Raw genomic sequence first — 17,825 nt, 5'->3', positions numbered from 1 at the left:
CATTCACATTAGCCACCATATCAATGGCCATCACACGTGCTCTTTCCGCTGTCAATTACCATCGACACGGACATGACCATGGCTCGCGAAAAGCTGAGAAATTTAATAAGTAAAACACAGGCGAACCGCCGAAGCCGAGGCCCAGCCCCATGGTGCCTCGTTTCATTTGCTCCTTTTGAAGTCAGTGTGTGTTGCTTGCACTTGCACAAGCAATAAAAACTGTTGGCAATAAAACAAAAAACCAAAACCGAGAGAAAAAAAAAAGAAGAAAACTTCTGCCATTCGACCCGTGGTGTGAGTGAGAGACTTAACACGCAGTCGATGGGCACATTTCCGGCGTAAAAATCTCCGCGCGTTGCCTTGCGCTGCGTTGCGTTGCGTTGCGATGCGTTGCGTGCGGCCATTCGGTCGGCCATTGCATATAAATCACACAATAAAACCCATAAATTTTCGTATGCAGGGGCAAGATGAGAAGTGCGCAAGCAAGAAGCCAAACAACACCACAAACAAAAAGTGAAAAGTGTTACTGAACGTTAAAGAACTAACGGACTGAAAGATAGATCCATCCGCCCGGTGGCTGCAACATAAACTTTAAGTTTTTGCAATCTGCAATTAATGATGCCAAGAGTCCCCCGAGCAAAACGGCAACTGTCCCAGTTACTTGGTTATGCATTGCCTACATTTCATTTGATTTGAACGCCGAGCTGAGCTGGGCTGAGCTGAGCTGACGCCTGGTGCTGCTGAATCTGATGGTGCTGGCCGGACTGGGAAGTTGCAATTGGAGCTGTGGCTGTTGCCACCTAAACACATTGTGCGCAAATCCCAGACCAAATCCCAGATGTACTATGTTGCCTGGTTGCATTACAAAATGGAATTGCAGCATTGGCATGTGAACTGCATTGACAGCATTTTATGGTGGGCCGTTCTGCCGCCTTCAGGGCAGGTGGGCGTGCCATTTTAGTGGCATGTTTGTGCTAATTTATTACGCCTGCGAAGCAGCATAATGCTGCATGCCACCGATTCCTCGTGATACCAATGGGAACGACAACGGACGAAAAACGACAAAATGCAAGCACTGGACATAGTGATGCGCGTTTGTCGATAGTTTTCAACCAATTTGCCAATTAACTAGCAACTAGTGGGGACTTTTAATGAATATTTTCTACTACTTTTATCAGCCGTGGCAACGCTTAAGATACAATATGGTAATATTTATAATAATATTATATGGTAAATTGTAAGTTGGTTATTTGACTGGGCGTATATCTGTCTGACGAATTACTGAGTCTCTATTATTTCGATGGATAATGTTGTTAGAAGTTATGAGCAATAAGAATTTCATAATTGTAAATGATGCTATTAAGATAGATTCAGCCTGTAAATGGTCTGATTTTAGGTCCACATTTGGCCTTTTTTTGACACGAAATATTTTATTATACATTACAGACGGATCATTATTTCTTAATTTGTCGGATGAGATCATAGATTTAAAAATATTCTTCTTAATAATACTATATAGGGTTATATTTTGTTTACAGGCAATGAATATCTTTTCCTCTTTGCTCTGTTAGACCATTGTATTGTATAGCTCTCATTGAAACCATTGATCGAAAAACAGTTTCGGATCATTAACTTTGCTATTTTTCAAGCAATTCTAATGAAAAATGTACTGTTTGTTAGTTTAATAAAATTTTTAGTATCTGTCCATATTCGATAGACTGTCGTACAGTAGATAGCCTAAGAAAAACTATGTGAAAGCATAAAACGTATGCTTTACTTTTAGTTTAAGTATATTTTAGAAGTTTTAAAAATTCTTCCTTCTTGCTCTTAAAATTTAGTGTTTTAAGGTACACTCCTCATCACTTGAATAAAACAGTCTGTACGTTCATTGTATTTTTAGAGTTTTATCTCATTGATCTTGGACTAGATCGTATTGTTCCCATAGAGGCGTTGAGTTCAAAGAATAATATGAGGCAGGAGAACTCGTAAGTCACGTTTTTAAACAACAATTTACAATATACAAATAAATTTTTCATCAAAAAGGTTTATAAATAATGTATAATAGTTATTATACAACAATATAAATTTGGAAAGAATATTACACTGTATAGATTATTGATAAGCATGACTAGGCGAGTCCTTTATGAACACATAAATCTCTGAGACTTTCGGGCTATACAATTTCGTCTCATTTCAAGTTTTAACCTGGTTCGAAAAAACGGATTATATCACAATTTATAACAAATCTTTATTCGTTGTTAATATTAAACAATATTTCAAAATAAAGTAAAAGCTTGTTCAGCTGGGGAACCAGAAGAACGGAGTTGGCCTTTGAACTGTTGAGGCGCTATACCTACAGTTTTTTTGCATGGTGCAAGGTATAACAAAGTCATTTATTTCATAATTTCTTTGTCATATCATTCTTAGTAAAATCAGATTCTTAGTAAAATCACAAATGGCCCATGACCCCAATCCGAACAATGATTTTGGGTTTGAGGTATTTATAGTTATAATTCAGACCATAAATTTTGTTTATATTCAAAGAACTACACAATACATTTTGAAATAAGTATGACTTTTCCGGCGCCAATGAGAACATTGTTTGACTTGTATGAGATATCGTATACCTATATAGTTTCATTCATATCGTGTCACGCTATTATCTCTATGACCAAGTTATCGGCCTACCTGGTTTGCATCTGCCCCTAGGGAAGGGAATGGCTGCTGCAAATGAATGTCTAATTAATTAAAGTGCGAATAGCACTTTGGATGTAGTTGTTGTTGTTGTTGTTGTTGTTATTGTTGCTGGCTCGATTTTGCCTGGCTCGTCCTTTTGGCAGCGGACATTAATTGCCAGGCGCATAACAGTAAACATGTTTAGTTTCCATCCAAAAGCCAAATGTTTGATTTATACGATTTGCCAACTCACTTCCTTCTCTCTAGTCTCTGATGCAACAATATTCAATGCTAACAAACACACACACACTCACTCACACACACACTCCAAAATGCAATTTTATATGGGCAACCCATAAAAAAAATAGATTCAGGACGAAAAAAAAAGAATTTCAATTTCTTTTTTGTCCTTACTAAAAATATTATCATACGGCCTCGCGGGGCATCTGCAGGAGCCCAGCCAAAATCGGCGAAAAATTGTCGCGCAATGTTAGTTTTTGCGCACAAAGCTTAACGGCACATAAATAATAAATTTGTAACGTTTGCATTTTGTCTATGTATGGGTGTGTGTGTGTGTAGTGTGTGTGTGTGTGTCTGTGACATTAACAATTTATCAGTGAATTGCAAAAGCAACAAGCCAATAAAAATCACTCCGTTTGACCGGTGACATTGCCTCTATTCTGCAGACTCCTCTCATCGCCCCCTCCCCTCTCTCACCCACCGCCGCCCACAGTACCATTTTCCCATGGCTCCATTTTGGTTGATTTTTCTGCCTCTCCCGGACCCGTCCGTCAGTTTTCCTCCCGCCCCCGTTACAAATGTCAAATGGCATTGCAATATTGATGTTACAATACATGACTCACTTCTATATGTGCATAGAATTTAGCGTTCTTCTTGTGGGCTTGTGACTTTTACACTGAAAGATTAGGGAATAAGTATGTATATAAAAGAATTTCCAGATTACAAGTGTTCAGAAGATATAAGCTTAAACACGTCAACTTCTTTAAGAGACGATGGTGATACAACTTAATAGTTTGTTGATGCATTTGTGGTATAAGAATCTAAAAACTGAATTGATAGTTTTTTTCCAGAATGTGTGTTCTATTTTATAAGCACCATATTAAATATTTGCGGAAATGGTGTGTATAACGAGAGAAATTGCCCCTAAAGTATGCTATAGCCAGTCTAATAATTTAGTTTTTGCAACAAAGAAAAAACTCCCCGTCGCAAAGATCGCTTAAATACATTTTCTAAGCTACTGAAAGGTAAGTATCTGTTTAATTTTTAAAAAAATATTATACGACTGCCAATTGCATACTTTAAGGTTCAATTGCTTAAGTGTTAACTTTTTACAACTAATTAAAGCTTTTTCTAAATGTGTGGTGGTGCCATCTGTCGGTGTGACATTGCAACCTTGAATTTAGTAACAATTTAAGCGAAATTCTCTTCACTTTAAAGGTCTAAAAAGTCTATATTTGATCTGATTGAAACTTTTAGAACACTTTGCAGCGCCATCTGACGGTGGAAATTTTATTATATCACTCATAACACTCACTCAAACCAACATTGAAGCTTTGACTCAAAAAATATAGCTTTTACTCCAACTCAGACTGCTCGTTTATTTTTGAAATTTAACTCTAGATTGTGAAAGATAAATTAGCAAATAGAAAATGATTAATCAGATTAATCAGATTAAAAATGTTTTTTGTTTTTGACTGATTTGATTTTTATTCGTTTTATTAGTAAAAATATTCTAATATATGGGGTGTTTGTTTGTATGTATTTGTATTGTATGTGTGTTAACTTTAATATACAATTTTAACATGCACTAAAGTACTACTAAATGTACACATATGTATGTATCATAGCTATATAAATATGTATATATGTATATATATTATATATACATTTACTTTTGTATATCGGGGATTATTATTAAATGTTACGATGCTCCTCAAAGGATGCTGAATATGTTGCCACAGTTTACCGTTTATATTAATCGGTTATTCTCATTTGTTTCGTTATTTTCTTGTTAATTTATTTTATATTATCACAAAATCATGTGTTTGGTTTTTATTTGCAAATTTCTCTCTCCCCAGGAAGGATTTCAATAATGTCGAAAATGAAAATGTTTCATCAACTGAAAATGTAATTATTTATTTTGGCCATAGGTAGAAAATAAAATGAACATAAAACTATTTCATTGCTAAACTAAAACATAAAAATCACACATAAATTTGATTGAATTCATTTCGCACACGATTCGTAATAGTAATAATAATAATAATAATAATAATGATAATAATTATAATTGCTTTATATCACAAGCGATCAATTCTCCACTCGATTCAATTCGTCTCTTACTTTGCCGATTTACATATGGAACATTTACAATATATATAAGTATATATATATATACTAAGCTGCTCTTATCACAATAACTATCAATTGCTGCAAAACTAAAAATTCCTTCTCTTTTATATATATTCATTCAACTTAGATTCTAAAAGTAGCAGTTTGGAGTTGATAAAAAAAAAGGTGGTTTACAATTTTGGTTTGAAATTTTCTTTTTGTGTTGGTTAAATCTTTCTTTTGTTTGTTTTGGTAGACATATATAGGGACGGAGTGAAGAGAACGCTGGGAAAGTTTGGGAGAAAACAATTTTGGTGAGTGTGTATGTAAGTGTGTGTTGTGTGGTTGTAAGTGTGTGTTGCTATCAGGACTTGTCCTATAAATTTTCTATAATTTTTCAACCTATTTAAGTTCAGACTCTTTTCTGCTTGGTCACAAGTTTTAATTATGTGTATTTATGCTGTTGTATGTGTGTGTGTGTGTTGGTGTGTGTGTGAGTGAATGGGAGAACATTTAGTCGCGATTTAAACCCTACATATGCATATTAGTTAATATCTATGTATATATAAATTCCATTTGTGTAATTCAAAGTTTGTGTTTTCCTTCTTTTGTTTGTTTTGTTTTGTTGTTGTTGTTTCATTTGGTATGTGTGGAACAGCTACTAATTAGAACTTCTCTATACGTCGACGTATATAATACCAGTTGGAAAAGAAAAAACCAAATAAAAAATATGTATGTATGTATATCGTAAAACTATGAACATGAACATTATTCTCCTGCTACGCCTACTCCTATTACTTCTCCACATATGTTTGTATGTATGTACAAAAAACTTAATTCTATGAACCGTTGCTAACTTAACGTATCATATGCAATTTCCAACGCAACACAAAGTACGCAATTATCCGTAAAGCGAAGAAAATGCCTATCAGGGCCACAGCATCGACCCAGAATAGAGCATTATCCATAGACATTTCCTCTAGAAACTTTTTGGGTACACGATAATGGCAATACATTTGATTGCATTCCATTTTGGCCCGATCCATGCCATAGATGGCTACCATGGCGCCTAGAGAATTGAGATATTGACATAAGAAATTTAGAATTGAACAGAATCTGTGATTTTTATTTACTTACCCTCGAAACCGTAACGCACATAACTCACATAGGTGACCCATTGCAAATAGCCCGGTATGGTATCGAAATTGACAAAGAAACCGGAAAATAATATGGTTGGAATCGTTGTCACTGGACCCAGAAATACCCCCGTTTCGATATTCATGCCGGCACCTATAAGTAGACCCAGAGATTGGGCCACCAGCGAATTAAGCACACAGATGAGCACAAACATCGATATTCTTTCCAATTCCATGGGCTGGGAGGTTAAGTAATAGACAACTAGCACATAAACGCTTGAGAAGACAATCTGCAAAGGAGAAGTGATGAAAATTTACTCATGAAGATGATATGGTTTTGAGATCCTCACCTGAAATGGCATATCCGCTATGGTTTTGGCAAAGTAGAAAGCCTTCAACGAATACCAATAATTGAGATGCTCTCGCACAAACACCGACATCTCGGTTGGAACTACAAATGGATAAGTAATGAGTGACTGCTTATTGAGAAGACATAGAGCACACTTACATGTCAGAATGGTTGGCATCATGGCGGTAAATGTTGTGAAGAGTGACACAAAGAAGATGCAGCCGGCATTGCTCATAATTTTGCTAGCCTCATTGCCCACATCATAGTAGATCATGCCAATTATAGCACCAACAATTATATGCGAAGCCAAACGCATATGGGTGAGCATGCGATCCCGCATTATGGTGCGAAACGAACGCTTCAACAGTATCCAGAATTGGGTCCAGCCGCTGGTGGGGAAACCTGTCTTGTTTGGCAGGGTAATGACACTCTCATGCGAGTCGAGGAGCGATGTCATGCAGCCGGCCACTGCGTTAGTCCCAACTACGCCGCCCACGCCGCACGGTGCTGAACCGCCGGCTCCCTTGGATGAGCTGAAACTGCAGCTATCGTCATTGGCGATTGGCATATTGATATTCACACTGCAGTCCGAGTTCTGAGATTGTTGTGCCTCCAAGGTTTTCGGTGGTTTTAAGGCCGTTAGTTCTTCATCGACCAAGTCGTCGTGTTGAGCATATTTAGCTGGCGTCTTCTCATCCTCCAAGCTGATCGTAGCAGCGGCACTGCAATTACCATTACCATGGCCCTTCGCAATGTCGTTGATCGTCGTGCTGGCCTTGTGATTGTTATGATGATTGCTATGTCCATAGTCCTTGTGGGCATACTTCTTGCAGGCCCCACTCTTGACGGCGTCAACTAGTTTGGGCACCGCCTCGCCGTACTCGCCAGAAGCGACTTCTAGCACATAATCAGCGGGATTGTGGTACGATGGACACTCGTAGCCCAGGGAGGACAGATAGGGCACTAGGCCCCTAACTCGTCCCTCGTACACACACTGGCCCTGGGCCAGCAAATACAGATGATCGAACTTCTCGAATAGACGCGCCGATGGCTGATGAATTGTGCAGACAATAGTGCGACCTCCACGGGCCAGGGATCTCAGCAGTGAAATCAATTGAAAACACGTCGAACTGTCCAAACCCGAGGTCGGCTCGTCAAAGAACATCACCGGTGGATTGTTGACCAATTCGAGGGCAATCGACAGACGTTTCCGTTGTCCTCCCGACAGATTACAGGTCAGCGTATTGACCGACTCCTTCAGGCCAATTGTTTCCAAAATCTCCTCGACCACCACTCGCTTGGCATAGGTGATCATATTTTTGCCCAACTTAAGATTAGCTGCCACCATCATGGCCTCATGTACTGTCAGATTGGAAATTAGCACATCATCCTGCATGATGTAGCACGAAAGTTTACGGAATCTGCGGAGATTTCGTTCTTTGCTATTGATCAGCACCGATCCACTTAGTTGGGATGTTCTGCAATGTAGATTGAATTAAAAACTGTGATCAAAGTGAAAGATGGAACTAGAAAACTCACTTGTAGCCCGCCAAAATGTTCATCAGAGTACTCTTTCCCGCTCCTGATGGACCCATAATGGCTGTGATTTCGCCATTACGAAACTTGCCCGAAACACTCTTTAGTATTGTCTTAAAACCACGGGTATGGCCATCGGCCACTGAATATGATATATTACAGAACTCAATATCCACCGGCGGCCTTTGTGGGAGATGTGAAAGTGAAATGGTGCCCTTCTTTTGGCCATTCGGACTGCTATTGCTATTACTGTTTGGTATCTTTGGAGCCAGCACTTGGGCATTATTGTGATTATTGGAAACGCTAACTCCGCCATTGCACAGATTACTCTGGGATCTGAAAATGAAACGAAAAAAATGAAATTTAAAAACCTAGTTAATTTTCAATTCGTTCGGATGTGAATAAAATCCTACTTGAACCACCCTGTTGTTGCATTCTCCTCACTTCGTTGCAGGGCACTGACACATCCGCTCTTAGTGAGACGCGTCTGGACAAAGGACAATGATCGATGGTGACGAGTCGACTCTGAGTTAGCATCAAAACACGAGTTTTGTATGCCCATTGTCTCCTCAACAACACTATTGCAACGGGTCAGAGTCAGCTCCATTTCGTTTAATTAATATAAGTAAATATATATCACACAAATACACGCATATTTAATATATGTTATTCACACTCCCGCACGTGTAGGTGTTGTCGTCGTCATCGTCGTCGTTTATAGTAATTTTGTTGCCAGAATTGTAGGCCAGAGTTTGCGCTTTTCATTCATGAAATGGTCTAAATGCCGAGTGCATTCTCATTAGGTTGCATGTTTCATTTTCGACGATTGACAAACTAGGCAAAACGACCGCCAATTAATGTTACATTCGCTTGAACTAGTTTAGTAATTGATTGATCGGTGAAGATCTCCCGCCATCCCACACCACGCCCTACATTCATATACACTACAAATGCTATGTACTATGTAAATTTATGGAGTAAAGTTCAGAATATCTGTCAGATAGACTCGTAGAGTAGGCAAATGTGCGTGTTTATCTGCCGACAAAACTATTTGTTTACCACAGAGATCGAGGTCAGAGTCCACAGCAAATCTATAGTCAATTATTGACGAAGAGCAATCATTTAATAGACAACTAGAGAGAGGCACTTAGTGATAGAGATAGACATAGAGAGAGAGAGGAGAGTGAGAGAGGAAAAATGTAATTGTGCACGTTTCCGTATAAACAAAAATATCTGTATTTAGTCGATTCAACGAAAATAAGTATAATTTGGCAGCGTGGCTAATAAGTGAATACAGAGAAAAAGACACACGCAGAGAGAGTGAGAGGGAGAACAACTAAGCTAACAAAAATCCAAATCAGCTGTTGGCCTACTGCAATCGCAGCAAACGCCTTTGTTATCCGACACAAACAAAAACAAACGCAACGTCATCGCCTCTCGCCAATTCTATTTGGCGTTTTGCTTTGTATCCAGCAAATACGATAAAACATGAGTTGTCCCACCCCACCGCAAACCCCTCTACGACTTCGTCACAGACATTTCCCGCGTATATCTCGGTGCGAATGTACTGAAACTTGGGTACATTTTAAGTGCGCATGTACCCAACTCGCACCAAACTCGCAAGTGCACTGCACCGCACCGCATTGGGCTCTGCTCTGTCTCTGCCTCTGTCTCTGTGTTGACGAACCCGAGCGAACTGGTTTTTTCTTTGCAAAATGCATGCGATTTCTTAAAGAAGAAGAAGAAAGAAAAGACTACCCATCTGAAGATAAAAATTGAAGAAAGAAAGAAACAAATAAAGAGCCAAGTGAAGTAAGTACAATTTCGGAATTTTCGCATTCAGCTTTTCAATTGGTTATTAAATGAAGTTAGTCACGCGAACCTCGGTGAACCTTTCTCTGTGTGAACAGGCTTATCACTCTTAATGTCTTGTAATTGTCGCCATCGATTTGAGAGTCGATTTTAATTGATTTGATTAGCCGTCATAAAACAGGTGCTGCCAAAACTACCTACCTATAAATATATATAACTACCGTTTCAGTGGCTTTCAATGTGAAACAATGTTTTGTAATCTTTGAACTATGTCCCGTTTAGTTACAATGATTAAGGCCTACCGGAAATATCAGCAGACCTCAAAATACGAGAAAGAGTAACAACGAGAGACAGAGAGGAAGAGAGTCGCGGGATTAGATCATTCCCGCTTAACGACAATTAAGCGAATTTCTCAAACAGTTGCTCGGTCCGTATTAGATAATCGCACAAAATGCCATATTCATTGTTATTAATAAAACTAAAAACCCACAAAAACACAAAAGCAAAAGCAAAAAACGCTGCCTTAAGTCAAATGTGAAGTGAAGAGGTGGCGATTAAATGTTTGTGGAGTGCTCTATTAGATAAATGAAAAGAGTAACTACTCAAGACTATCTCAAATTAAAATTTTAAAGCTTATTCATAGTTACTTAGATTAGCTTAACTATTTCAAAGATATTTCCCAAACACCTTATGAGTTAGTCAAAGTAACTCAAGGAAATGAAAGAAACAACAACAAAGCAGTTTAGTTCTTGTAATTAAATCGATAATGGACATACAAAAGTTTTTACTTGACTACAGTTGAATTGCCTCAGGGTAAGAATGTGGATATTATTTAATGTTTAAAACATGTCCTTCTCCCTCATACTGTCCTTCCCTCCTGGTCCCCCTTACAGCTTGAAATTTGATAAAATGTACTAAAACATGTCAGTGTGTGTGTGGGTGTGGGTGTGTGTGCGTGTGTGGGTGGGGGCGGTACACGGATTTTATACCCAACGGAGGCGTGTTGGTAGGTCCAGGCCTCTTTGTTGTTCTTCAATGACTTTGGAAAAAGGACAATGCAGGACGTCGACAGACTATTGTTTGCAATCACCGCCCCCGGAGACTTTTGGCGACAAAGGTCAATATGCTTCACAAGGCTGCCGGATAAAACACCTTGAAGCTCTGCCATAGAAATCTCTTCCTTATGTTCGATACATAAAAACGGATATTTCTGGCGTCCATCAGTCTGCGTGAGATACGCAAGGACGTTTCTTTTGGTCATGTACTTTTCTGGTTACTGTTTTTTTGTTTGCCGGCATCAAACGAAATTACATAACAACCGTGTAAAGGACCGCTAACGCAACGTGCTGGCTTCAAATGCTCGGCAAACAAACACAAAACAAAAATCGAATAAGGCTGAACAATTTTACATTGCATTAAATTTCTTTTGCTATCCTTTTTTTCACACTCTTATATTTATTTATTAATGAAGTCAAAAGGCACAAGTCGTCATCGCTCAGAACCCGCCACTAAACTGAACTATGAGGGAAAATATCACACAAACACAAAATATACAGAGAAACTTTTAGACAGCTTATGGTAGCTTGTTCGATTTTTCCCAAGCAAGCGGCGCCGCGAGGTCCTTTCAGTTGTATTGCCTCACAGTCTCGTAGTTTTCACAGAATCAACCGTTTCCCTGTCAGTTGTCTGTGTGTGTGTGTGTGTCTAAGTATGTGTGCCTAGGATATACTCTATAGCAAATGGAAAAAGTTTACCAGCCTAGATCGAACTTGGCGGCATTTTGATTGGATTCATTAAAAAGTTTTTCAGCTGTGGCTTAAAATTTCTGGCAATTTATTTACAATTCCCAACTGGTTCTTGCAGTTTCTTTATCAAGCGCAATGGAAGATGAATAATATGTCTCGATAGTTCACAATCCTTTCCTCTATCCTCTATGGGATTACAGATTTGCTTCATCGTGGGGACCACGCCACCTACATCGGATTAACATAAACATATAAAGTTTGTTTACATTCTGTCGCAAGTTCATTTACAATTCCCAACTAGTTTAAGTAAATTCATTTTTGATGATGAATATATTTTTCGCCATTTACATTTTCTGCACTTATTTTGATTAAAGAATAGATTTTTAGTGTATATGCTAAACTATTGTTTCTCTTCCTATGGAATTACCTACTAGTCTAAGCTTTTATCAATGAAGCACTTCAAGTCTTTTTTTCGGCATTAATTTCTAAACGAGAGTATTGCCTGTTCGGCCCTTGAGATTAAGTTCTGTAGACAATATTTCTTTGCCAGTTTCGTTTCTTTATTGTTTAGTTTGTTGGCCTTTTTCTGTTTGGTGGTATTTCATTCACAGTTACGTGGCTGCTACGTAGGCTCATCGGTTCGAGCACCACCCGGGCCCCCGTCTAAGTGGTCTCCCTGCGCGTGTGAGTGTGTGTGTGTCTATGTGGCTTATTATTTATGTCACTTTATGGTTAAAGAACGAGAGGGTGGCCATTAAGGACGAAGAAACACTGTCGGATGCATTGAGTATTTAAAGCGCTGCTTTTATGTGTCCTTCCTAGCTTTGGCTTTTGTGTGGCGACCTTTGCTCTGATTGCATAGATTGACATACCAGCGAGTGGTTAGTTTAGTCCTGACATGGCGGAGGGAAGGTGAATTGGGTAGAATGGCTTGCAATTTTAATTACATTGTGGGTGGATGATGTTCCTCCGGATAGACCCTTGCATCCCGCCCCTGCTGTGGCATTGATTTGTTTGCCATTCAGCTGCTCTTTCTATTAGATTTTCCCATTAGAATTTAAATTACATACGACTACGGACTCAAGGCTGTACGTACGTTCGACGAGGATTATCTCGCACACACACACACACACACACACACACATGTTGTAGCTTATTAAATGGAATTTATGCTTAATTCCGTGTAATTATTTCTGAAGTAATTTGATCTAATTTTCTTGCTATTCTATTCTTTTTCTGCGGACTTTTCTTGTCTATTGATTTTTTTATATTTAGTCTTCCTTTGTCGCTCCTTTTTTTGCGTGATTTTGTTTTTGTTTTTTTCTCTACGGGATAAGCTAAATTTAGCTTTGTGTCGTTATTAGGGGCCAAACCATTAATAGATTCTATTTCATGGCTAGGATTCTCGTAGATTTGATTAATGCTTCGGAAGGTAAAAGAAAGCATAACAAAGCCAACAATGAAGTGTCGGGGCGTGATTTTGGTGTGACCGATGACCAGATGACGAGACCACCTACTTTTTATCACCTTGGAAAATGTCGATATTTCCTTTTCCGCAAGAAGCAAAGGCAACATTTCAATATGCAATTGGAGGTGGAGCCCCATTTTGGCCCTATTTTCTACGTGCTCAAATGTGGCACTCATGGTTCGCATATCATGTTTCGCACACTCTTATCCTTGACAGTTGATATGTGGTTCTTTCACCCCTCATAGACATAATCTTGGGTAATCCCATTAACGGGGCACTTAATGTGTGTATGTCTGTGTGAGGGCAATGATGAAATACTCACCCGTGGTTGATATTCTGAGTGTTGCACTGCTTCAGGTCGTTGGACATCTTTTGCAATGGCAGAGCTTGAAGTTGATTTAAAAGTGGAACTGGTTCCGATGTCGATGAAATTGTTGTGCTATTATTTGAGCTCTTGTAGAGCACTGCCTGATTCTGGGGAACAGTTGCGCCTCCAGCTGGCACTATAATTGCTGCACTCGGGTTGCTGCCCTTCGCAGAGGTATCCATCAGCGGCACATCCATTACGCGTTGCAGTTCAATACAGTTCAGTTCAGTTCAATTCAATTGGCATTAGATTTTGCGTCAGCATTTGGCTTCTCTTCTGGATTGTTTATTTATTTATGTTGTTTTTGCACTCCCCCCTACATGAACATGATAGTTTTTGAATGCATAATTTATCGCTTCAGTTGTTCACAATTGGCATCTCTGATGGGTTGGGTTGGCTGATAAATAATGCAGTGTATATTCTATTCTGCAAGTAAGAAGGAAAACGTAGAAGTGATGATGGAAAGAACGAACAAAAATTCAAGTAGGATTGAGAAATCCATAACATTTACAATATCTGTATATATAGTCGGATTCATTGCATCACACACACACACTCTCACACACAATTGCTGCAATCTCAGGAAGTAGTTACGACAAGTTCATATTCATGATTCTAACGCCTCCCATAACACAAGCAACAACAACAGCAGCAACAACAACAGCAACCACAGTGGTGCCCAATGTCCAAACAACAATAGAGCACTCAACATGAATTTTTAAACAAAAACCTCATCATGGGCATAGATTGGAAGCGCCGCTCATCTATCAAATTCCCCCTCGGATATCTACATTTACATATATGAAAATCAGGAAATATCCGAAACATGATTTACAATAAATCGCAGTAAATAATTACTCAATTGATGAGCTGCTGATTCAGCTGTCGCAACACAATATAATTATTTTATAAAATACTAATACTACAGAATAAATGAGTTAATAAAATTCATAAAGTGAAAAATTATTTAATTGGCCAAAGACGGAGCAGACGCCTAATAATTAGACTATTTGCCATAATAAACATTAGACCTTAATCGTTTTCAAAATCCGCAAAAATTCTTTTTTAATAAGTGACTTTTCTATGTATAATTCAATCTGAAAACCTTACTTACCTATCAAATATCATATACGTTAGAATAAACAAGATAAAAGTATTGAAAAATTTCAGTTTTCGAATTAAGGACGTTTTATATAACGTTTTAAAGTTAGTTGCTGTCGACATGACAACGGTTGACCTAAACGAACAAAAAAATTTGACTGTCTAGGATTCAGAATTGAGACTTCAAGTTATTTTATTATATTTATACCTCTACTGATATGAGACAGCAATGAATATTTTTAAGTAATCATTTTACTAAGAGAATCTCTAAATACCATAATATAATGTAATTTCTTTAGTTTAAGGCCTAGTAGCTATAGCTAGTAAAAGATTGGCTGTAATTTACAATTACTGCCCAATCACATTATAAATAAATAAATAAATAAAAATGTAATTTATTATTAAAGATCTCGAAAGATCTTAAAATATTTAAAACTAAGGAAGTAAATACCTATGTATAGGTTGGCTTTAAATTAAATTTTCTCGGATCTTTAAACTAGTCAACGGGGAAGTCATTTCTACTAACTTACTAGATACGCTATATTTTTGTGTTCCCTCACGTCGGACCAGAAACTTTTTTCCTATTCACCATAGTAGATGTCTGACTAACTACTCTCTTCACGAACCTCTTCGTGTTCTTTGCCAATCTTTTAACAACCTTTCTCACCTAATTTCTCCTCATCTTTCTGTCACTTCTCTTCGCGCTATACTTTTTAATCATCTACAGCGAAACCAATGAAAATATTCTGGACTTGGATTGGCTGCAACTCATCCCTGACCACATTGGCTGTGAATCGGGACATAGCTGGCACCTTGTGCAGATAAAACACCTCCACCGAGTCGGGTATGTTTAGTTGTGTATAAAGCTAAGCTACCTTCTTCAATTAATTACTATCTGTCTTTAGCTTAAGCTTTTTCGTCGACTGCTGTGTTAGTTGACGTAAATAAATAAATAAATAAATCTGATAAGTCGATGTCATTTAAGAAGGACCGTAATATAGTAAAATTACTTCCAAAAGGATTCTCATGAATTTTTGAAAGGCACTATAAGGATTACTTTAAAAATGCCTATCAAAAATTTACTCCATCTTCTCTGTCTGTATAAACCAAGCAACGAAAAAATTTAAAAGAGACTAAACATATTTGTTTAAAATTACACCAATAGTCGAAAAAATTTTATGGTCAATAAAAATTCAAACTTTTCGGAGGGTGTTTGTGTTTTTCAAAGAAAAAAATATAATTGTATAAACTAGTTGGATTCATTTAACTTTCGTGATTTGCCTTTGAAGATAGTTTTCTAACGATTTCTGCCAACTATTCTGAGATACGCTACATAAAATGAAAACATGGAATGGCAAACCCAAAAATTTTAATAATTGTGGAAATAATTTATTCATATGTACATAAATAGGCATACTAAGCGTGTAAGAAATATCAAATATATAATGATTAAATTAATGATTAGAATGCTGAGAAACTGAAATTTAGTTTGTCTATACAAAACGAAATTGACATTTGAATAAAGCTTTGTTGGCAATTATCGATCAGATTATTGTTGTCAAATTTAAATTAGAAACCCAAAAATATTATATGTTTGTATAAAAAACGATAAATTCAATGTCACATGCACTTAGTTTGGTTGGTCTCTACCTTAAACTATTATGCCGATGGCATATAAATTATTATTTTATTTTCTTTTCGAGTCAAAAACAGCTGTCGCCAACTGCCAATTGCTATGAAAATAAGTGCAAGTGCACTTTTATGAAAGAAACTGATTACTTCAAGTGATTACTTTGTCGTAACTTTCTTGGGTAATGAGCTTGAGTTTACCTGCACCGGGATGCTTTTTGTATGGCTAATTGCTAAGGCTAACGACATTGGCAGGTGTCAGGTCTGCTGCTGCTGCCGCTTTGGCCTTCGATAAGATTTGAACAGCAATTGAAAACGATGAAACGTATTTATTACAGATTTGTTACCAAAGAAAAATGATCGCAAGATAAGCCGCAAAAGCCAACTAACAGCTATTAGCTACCACCAGCTACCAGTTGTATGGGCCATTATTCTTTAGCCAATTTAATCAGAGATGTAAAGTCACCTAATCAAAAGGCATTTGGCCATGTTTAGACGATGGCCAAGTGTTTTATGTCAGACGGGTTGCACACTAGAATCACTCCGTTATCATTTAATGATTTGGCCACAGCTGTGGGCCTCATGAAATCGAATTGTCTGATAGCCTCGAATGTGTGAACCACAAAAAACAAAAAAAAAGGGAAATTCCTATTAACTTAATAAAAAGAAGTTGGAAAACGCAAAAACGCATACAACTAAAACAAAACAAAATCGAGGATTAAACTAGGTCAGTATTTGTTGTTCTAACTCTCTAATTTAGTTAAATTCACTTTTGTTTTTTTGGTTGGAGGTTAAATATTTAGCATAATTATTTATTATATTTCTATTGTTTTCAAATTTCTATATATATGTATGTATCTATGCATGCCGACCGAATAGCAGACAATTTGGCTCACAGATTTATATTTGGCCCATACCTCGGCATTCTATTTCCATGTGTGTGTGTGTGTGTGTATAAACAATTTGTGGGAGCACAAACAAATTGAAATTGTGTGATTTCTGTCTTAAACAAACCAAGAAACATATTACACTGAGAGAACGTGGGAGAGCAAGAGAGGAGAAGCGCAAGCGCTCTCAACAGATACACAAACAGAGACTAGACACAGAGAGGAAAGCCATTTCAAGATACATATGACGTTTTGTATTTTCGTTTCGTTTCTGTATTATTTTCTATCTTTTTTTTTTTGTTCAAATTGGGAAATGTGTTCCCTATGAAGCCGAAAAAAATAAATAAAGTACCAACATCCAATTGGTGGTGAATGCTGCTGCTGCTTCACGTTGGATTACACGCACTTTCGAGGGGAGGTTTTCGAAACTCTGTTACGACGCAATTTTTATTTAAATTCATTCATTATGTGGCTTACCTTTTACAAAATAAAAAAGAGTGTCTAGAGCAAATAAAACGTGTTTTAATTTTTCCTAGATTAGATGATGACGGCGAAAAGTTCACTTGAAACACACTTGAAAGTCCATTCTAAGACATAAAACGTGTTTTTTTGTTACTTTTTTTTGGTTTTATTATTATTATTATTTCGGTTTTTAATTCGCGCGACGAGTCACAAGTCGTGTTGAGTCTATGTGGCCAAGTGTCTTAACCCCATAAAAGAATTTAGAAGAACGGGTGCAACTTTAGCTTAGCGCGAATGAAAAAGAA

At 37.6% G+C, this 17,825-nt stretch overlaps 2 protein-coding genes across 3 annotated transcripts; both read right to left on the bottom strand.

The window, feature by feature from the left end:
- Positions 1–4,817: 4,817 nt before the first annotated feature.
- Positions 4,818–17,820, bottom strand: LOC6644392 (ATP-binding cassette sub-family G member 1). Of its 2 annotated transcripts, XM_002066629.4 has the most exons (7): positions 17,536–17,820; positions 13,397–13,867; positions 8,053–8,385; positions 6,673–7,991; positions 6,515–6,615; positions 6,166–6,454; positions 4,818–6,097 (listed from the first exon to the last, which is right to left on the bottom strand). In XM_002066629.4, the coding sequence occupies exons 2-7, from the start codon at positions 13,636–13,638 to the stop codon at positions 5,886–5,888; spliced, it is 2,496 nt and encodes an 831-aa protein (XP_002066665.2). In that variant the 5' UTR covers positions 13,639–13,867; positions 17,536–17,820; the 3' UTR covers positions 4,818–5,885. The 2 variants fall into 2 exon arrangements, with proteins under 2 accessions (XP_002066665.2, XP_023032349.1); XM_023176581.2 differs by lacking the exons at positions 13,397–13,867; positions 17,536–17,820 and adding an exon at positions 8,463–8,724.
- LOC111518806 lies at positions 8,811–11,244 on the bottom strand. Its single transcript, XM_023176582.2, has 2 exons — positions 10,851–11,244; positions 8,811–8,883 (listed from the first exon to the last, which is right to left on the bottom strand). The coding sequence occupies exons 1-2, from the start codon at positions 11,120–11,122 to the stop codon at positions 8,811–8,813; spliced, it is 345 nt and encodes a 114-aa protein (XP_023032350.1). The 5' UTR covers positions 11,123–11,244.
- Positions 17,821–17,825: the final 5 nt, after the last annotated feature.

This window comes from Drosophila willistoni (assembly GCF_018902025.1).
Source record: "Drosophila willistoni isolate 14030-0811.24 chromosome 2R unlocalized genomic scaffold, UCI_dwil_1.1 Seg167, whole genome shotgun sequence".
NCBI classification, from domain to species: Eukaryota; Metazoa; Arthropoda; class Insecta; order Diptera; family Drosophilidae; genus Drosophila; species Drosophila willistoni.
This window is presented reverse-complemented; position numbering and strand designations above follow the sequence as displayed.